This window comes from Rhea americana, unplaced genomic scaffold (genome assembly GCF_003343005.1).
Source record: "Rhea americana isolate MKP2758 unplaced genomic scaffold, rheAme1 scaffold_31, whole genome shotgun sequence".
NCBI lineage: Eukaryota > Metazoa > Chordata > Aves > Rheiformes > Rheidae > Rhea > Rhea americana.
In genome coordinates, this window is record NW_028186435.1 from 1,104,586 (window position 1) to 1,111,255 (window position 6,670).

At 41.0% G+C, this 6,670-nt stretch overlaps 1 protein-coding gene across 2 annotated transcripts in view; it reads left to right on the top strand.

Annotated features, from left to right (window-relative positions):
- Window positions 1–4,328, top strand: part of SALL3 (spalt like transcription factor 3) — a 20,157-nt gene extending 15,829 nt beyond the window's left edge. The window contains exons 2-4 of one of the 2 annotated variants that reach the window (XM_085309981.1): window positions 1–1,789; window positions 2,006–2,346; window positions 3,320–4,328. The exon at window positions 1–1,789 is cut by the window's left edge and continues 1,148 nt beyond it. In XM_085309981.1, the coding sequence (XP_085166107.1) occupies window positions 1–1,789; window positions 2,006–2,346; window positions 3,320–3,751 (2,562 nt within the window). In that variant the 3' untranslated portion in view covers window positions 3,752–4,328. The remainder of the gene's footprint in view (window positions 1,790–2,005; window positions 2,347–3,319) is intronic. The other variant, XM_085309982.1, reaches the window with a different exon arrangement.
- The last annotated feature ends 2,342 nt before the right edge of the window (window positions 4,329–6,670 follow it).

Consider the following 6,670-nt stretch of genomic DNA (forward strand, 5'->3'; position numbering starts at 1 on the left):
TCCGCTCTTATGAAACACCGCAAAGGAAAGCCACCAAATGTGTCTGTGTTTGAACCCAAGTCAAGCTCTGAGGATCCTTTTTTTAAACATAAATGTCGGTTTTGTGCCAAGGTCTTTGGAAGTGACAGTGCTTTACAAATACACCTCCGCTCACATACAGGGGAGAGACCTTTTAAATGTAACATATGCGGAAACCGCTTTTCCACAAAGGGCAACCTGAAAGTTCATTTTCAGAGGCACAAAGAGAAATACCCTCATATTCAGATGAACCCATATCCTGTTCCAGAATACCTCGATAACGTGCCCACTTGCTCTGGAATCCCATATGGGATGTCGCTGCCCCCAGAAAAGCCAGTCACAACGTGGTTAGATAGCAAACCTGTTTTACCAACTGTCCCAACTTCCATTGGGCTCCAGCTGCCTCCCACTATACCTGGTGTGAACAGTTATGGAGATTCTCCGAGTATCACTCCCATGAGCAGGTCACCCCAGAGGCCTTCTCCTGCCTCCAGCGAATGCACTTCTTTATCCCCGAGCCTAAACAATTCGGAATCGGGCATTCCAGTGTCTGCTGAATCCCCGCAGCCAATTCAGAGTGGCTCCTCTCTGACTAAAGCTGAACCTGTCAGTCTGCCTCCCGCAAACACACGGCTCGGAGACCTTACTGCAGGTGGGCAGGTTTCCACTGCTTCCACGTCTTCAATCGCTACTGCTGTTACGGACAGCAGCATTTCAACAAGCCTCCCAAACCCCGTGCTTCCAGTAATATCTGACCAGTTTAAGGCAAAGTTTCCGTTCGGTGGTCTCCTAGACTCTATGCAAACATCAGAAACCTCAAAACTACAACAGCTAGTAGAGAACATTGATAAGAAGATGACAGATCCAAATCAATGTGTCATTTGTCACCGTGTGCTTAGTTGTCAGAGTGCTCTCAAGATGCATTACAGAACGCATACAGGAGAAAGACCATTTAAATGCAAAATTTGTGGACGTGCCTTTACTACAAAAGGCAATCTGAAAACGCATTTTGGAGTTCATCGAGCGAAGCCACCACTTAGGGTACAGCATTCGTGTCCCATTTGTCAGAAGAAATTTACAAATGCAGTTGTTCTTCAGCAGCATATTCGTATGCATATGGGGGGGCAAATTCCAAACACACCGCTGCCAGAGGGCTTCCAAGATGCCATGGACTCGGAGCTTTCCTATGATGAGAAGAACGTTGACACGCTGAGCAACTTTGATGACGATATTGATGAAAATTCTATGGAAGAGGACCCAGAGTTAAAGGACACAGCAAGCGACTCGTCCAAACCCCTTATTTCTTACTCTGGGTCGTGTCCTTCTTCGCCACCTTCTGTGATCTCTAGTATTGCTGCTTTGGAGAATCAAATGAAAATGATTGATTCTGTCATGAACTGTCAGCAACTGACCAGTTTAAAATCCATAGAGAATGGATCGGGGGAAAGTGACCATTTGAGCAACGACTCCTCGTCGGCCGTTGGCGATCTCGAGAGCCAGAGTGCAGGCAGCCCTGCAATGTCAGAATCTTCTTCCTCCATGCAAGCTTTGTCTCCTGTAAATAGCAATAGTGAAAGTTTCCGATCAAAATCTCCAGGTCTCAGCAACCAGGAAGAACCACAAGAAATACAATTAAAGACAGAAAAACCAGACAGTCCACCACCTGCAACTGAAAATGGAGGCGCATTAGATCTGACATCCACCAACCCGGGAAGACCGATCATCAAAGAGGAAGCTCCTTTTAGCCTGCTGTTCCTGAACAGAGAACGTGGTAAGTTTAAAAGTACTGTTTGTAATATCTGTGGCAAGCCTTTTGCTTGTAAGAGTGCATTGGAAATTCACTACCGCAGCCATACTAAAGAACGTCCATTTGTTTGTACAGTCTGCAATCGTGGGTGTTCCACTATGGGTAATTTAAAACAGCACTTACTGACGCACAAATTAAAAGAGCTGCCTTCTCAGTTATTTGAACCCAACTTTACTCTAGGTCCCAGCCAAAGTACTCCTAGCCTGGTCACCAGTACAGCGCCTACCATGATCAAAATGGAAGTGAATGGTCACAGCAAGCCGATCTCTTTGGGTGAGGTTCCCTCGCTTCCAGCTGGAATCCAGGTTCCTGCTGCACCACAGACAGTGATGAGTCCGGGAATCACCCCCATGCTGGCACCCCCCCCACGCCGGACTCCCAAGCAGCACAACTGCCAGTCGTGCGGAAAGACCTTCTCCTCAGCAAGTGCACTGCAGATACATGAACGCACCCATACTGGTGAAAAACCATTTGGTTGCACAATCTGTGGTAGAGCTTTTACCACAAAGGGGAATCTTAAGGTAAGAGGCCAAATAAAACTATGAAGCCTTGGGAGGTTTAAAGGCATAGCATTTGAATTTAGCAGGTTTTAGTGTTTACTCCACAGCCAGGAGAAAAGGGAGATTGAAGGAAATAGTTGCTGATTATGGTGGTGTTTATTATGCTTCCACTGTGTTAAAGATAGAAGCTGGAAAGCAGGTGCAGTGTTGTGTACATGAAAACTGGCTCCAGGTGTGTGTGCTTACACTCACGGTAACTCACCTGATGAAGGTGGTGGCATGTGCAGCCAGTGGACACGTCCTGGCAGGACTTGTAGAGCAGTGGTGCAGAACAGGCTCGTTATAAACCAGAAATGCAGAATTCTTCTGGTTCGTTGGGTGCTGCTCTCACAAAATCCCGTTTCCTATTCTGCTTTGCAGTCAATGCACCCTAGAAAGCTGGTTCACATGGATTTATAGTGAGTTACTACAGGACTGATATCTCTTATTCCCAAAGTCTGTATAACCATCAAGATATAGCAAGGGGAATATGTTTTTTTCAGTGTCCTGAAACTTCTCTTTCAATATTTTGCAAAATTGCTGCCTGTGATGTCAGACTAAACGTTAAGAAAACAGACAAGCTGTAAAAAGGGGAAGGGCAGAGGAAGTGTGCGTCTCCTGGTACAAGTAATGTGCTTGGTAATCTTCAGAACATGAGAACTTCCAGTTCACATACGAAGTTTTCTACTTTAAGAGGATATGTACTCTGTATCGTTGCAGTGCTATATTTGTTTTCACTGAGAAGACACAAATACACGTTGAAAAATTAGAACAAAGACCTTTTTTGTATAGCTTGACTTGGCCTTAGAACAACTGAAATTGAATTGTTTTCAGTGTGAATTGAAAGGCATTTTTGAAAGAATAAGCAATACTGTAAGCAGCAGAATGTTCAGGTGAGCCATCTGCCTCAAACGGGCTAATTTGGAGGTGTTTCTTGTCTCTGTTTCCTCTACAGGTTCACATGGGAACTCACATGTGGAATAACGCCCCTGCAAGACGTGGTCGCCGACTCTCTGTAGAAAACCCCATGGCTTTGCTAGGTGGTGATGCTCTGAAGTTCTCCGAAATGTTCCAGAAGGATTTGGCAGCTCGGGCCATGAACGTTGACCCCAATTTTTGGAACCAATATGCTGCAGCTATCACTAACGGACTTGCTATGAAGAACAATGAGATTTCTGTCATACAGAACGGAGGCATTCCCCAGCTCCCAGTAAGTTTAGGCGGAGGTGCCATCCCGCCTTTAAGTAACATTACCAGTGGCATGGACAAAGCTCGCACTGGCAGCAGCCCTCCCATTGTTGGTTTGGACAAAGCAAGTTCTGAAACTGGAGCCAGTCGTCCGTTCACCAGATTTATTGAGGATAATAAAGAGATTGGCATAAATTAAAAGCATTCATTGCGAATAACTGTTGGACCACTACTCAACACAACTTTTGTTCGGTTTCATGTACAGCTGTTGAAGCTAAGCATTAGTTTCCTGACCTAAACGCATAGGTTTCCTTTAAAATCTTACCCATAGCAGAAATACATAACTTTGTGGCTGCTGAAAAGTTGTCTTGCAAGATCTGCATGGTACTTCTTTCAACAGTGAGTTTGACTGTTACTGCGAACTTTGAAACCTTTTAATTTAACAGAAACAAAAATTATTGGATAACTTCATTAAAAACAAAAAGAGGCTAGACTATGTCCACTTTGTTTCTTACAAAACTTACTCTCAACTGAGAAAGGGGGCTTTATTATGGCATTCTGTCACACTTATTTGCTGGTTTTGTTCAAATTAGTTAGCAACTTGGACTATGTTTTTAGGAATCTTAATCTTAAATAAGTGATTTAGTACCCCAATGCTGTGTATTATTACAGTATCCTTGTCTGTAGTATTTATAATGTTAAGATTATGCGGGTAACAGACAATATACTAGCCCCCAAACTTAAATGAAGCTTTTGTACTGCAAAATACACCTGGCTATGTGATTTTTTTTTCTTTTTTCTTTCTTTTTTTTTTTTAAGCAAGTTTTGTTTTACTATAAATAAGTGGTTTATTTCAATGCAGGCAAAATTGTGACGTTTTATTGGGAAAGATAGCATGCTTTTCATGTGCAAGTATCTGTCAGTAACAAACCTTTTTTTATTTAAGTATTTGTAGCTGCTATGTGGACAGTTGTTCTGTTAAATGAAAAAATGTAGTGTGGACTGTAGCTCAATGATTGGAAAACAAGTTACAGACAAACCTTAGAACCATAAATTATTCACAACATTATAAACAGTTGTGAGTAAATACTTCATGTTATCAAAGCTGTACAATAAAAAGGTAATGTTTGTATAATGTGGTTGCAAACTCTTAATTTATACTATTGCACTTTTAGTATTTTGTATTAGGGAGGTTTGTCTATAATTTGAAACTGAACAAAGATGTAAACTATTTTATAAATAGTACTTTGACTTAAGGAATATGAGGGAAAACCCCTGTTACAGTTTCTCGTTTTGTTAAGGTCAAGCAATGAGAGACCCCTAACTAAGCAGAAAAGCCACAGAGAATGGTCAGATCCTTAGGAAAAATGGGGCCTGCCATTTCTCAAACTGAAATGATTCATTTAACTTTTCTACGAAGCCCATTTAAAAGCCTGACCACCCCCGCCAGAATTGCGATAAATTTACTCTGAGGAGTATGATGTCAGTGCAAGCCTAGGATAGACTAAGGGGAACATTGTGTAGGATTAATTTTACCGTAATCTGTTGCGTCTTTCACGCGTAGCCACAAGAAAGATGCTAACTGCCTAATGGCACTAGGAGCAAAATAAGAAATTTCGGGCAGTGTGAGTAGTAATGTAAAAATATTGTGTATTTATTCCCAACTCTTGCTGATTATCTTCTCAGATTACTCCAAAGCACAATGTACTCTGACTACTCTAATATAATTTTATGTTGATTGCGTTGTTTAAATTATACTGAGTAAATAAAGAGAACGGTTCCACTCAGAAGCTAGGCTGGGGATGCTGAGGAGACTGGGGCTCAATCAAAACTTGAACAGTAAACATTTTGTCTACTACCTCATTTTTGTGCATTACAAGCATGGTGGAGTCTGACACTACGAACTTCAGTCCAGCAGGATTGCTTGAGGGATGTTGTGGGTAGCTGGGTAACAGCACAAGGAGTTTTATGCCCCTGAAGAAAGAATCAGACAGTGAGGTCTTCTCAGTTGAGACTGAAAAATAGGACAATCTTTCTTATCCAACAAGAAACGTTACTGTAAGAGGATGGACTATTTCTGCCATCGTGTAATTGAGGGAAAAGAGTTGCAAAGGCTTACTAGCTGTTCGTTTCTGCTGGAACAGCTCTATTTTCTACAGTGATGAGATATGGATGTATATATCTATATATCTCTTTAGAAACAAAATTAGATATCTGTAACACCTCTACAATATAACATCTTTTTACCACAGTGTGTGGGTGGGTATAGGGGTGTTTCCAAGCATTAGAAAAAAAGAAAACTGAGGTGGCTTAATGTTGCTGTATTTCAGCAATTGAATGTTTTTATTTATCTGTGTCATTTTTGGTGTGACTTTTTTGGTTAGTATTTGGTACCATGTAGTGTTATCTCTACTCCCTAAAGGATGTGTATAAGTTTAAAAAAAAAGAAAAAAAAAGAAAAAAAGGAAAAAGAAAAAAAAAAGATGTAAAGTGTTGTAAATAAGATGGTTGATGATAGTACAGTAAGACTGACCCCATTTTGTATTCAGGGTTAGGCCATTCCTCTCTGCATGGTGAAGAGAGACACTATTTTTATACTGCGATACCATGTAGGGCTAGGAGCCTCCCTGAACCAGCTGGGAATTGTTACCTAGATCCAATATTTTTTATTATTAAATCATGTTGGCTTGACACATCTACTGATTGAAATGGATGTCTTAGTCTAGGTTACTATTTTTGTCATATGGAATTGAATAAAATGCAGGATGTAATATTATTTCTGAATTGCGTTCCTTGATTATTCTAATTACAGAGCAAGATATGAGACTAAGGTCACTTGTGGTAGATTGGTGTCAATGACTTCTAATCATCACATCTGAAAATCGGAATAAGGTCGACACCTTCTATTCAAAAGCTATTCTAATATATATTAGTGGTGCAAAGGGGTAGAAATATTAAAGTCTCCTTTCAATTTTTTTTTTTTTTTAAAAAAAGAAACCCTAAGAGCGTATGTCTCAAAACAGTAGAAGAAAAAAACATTTTGAAAGGGGGGAAGCAGCCTTTGGAAGTACTATTGTGTCAAACAGCCTGTGTTCTCAACACTTCTCATGTACTGCTT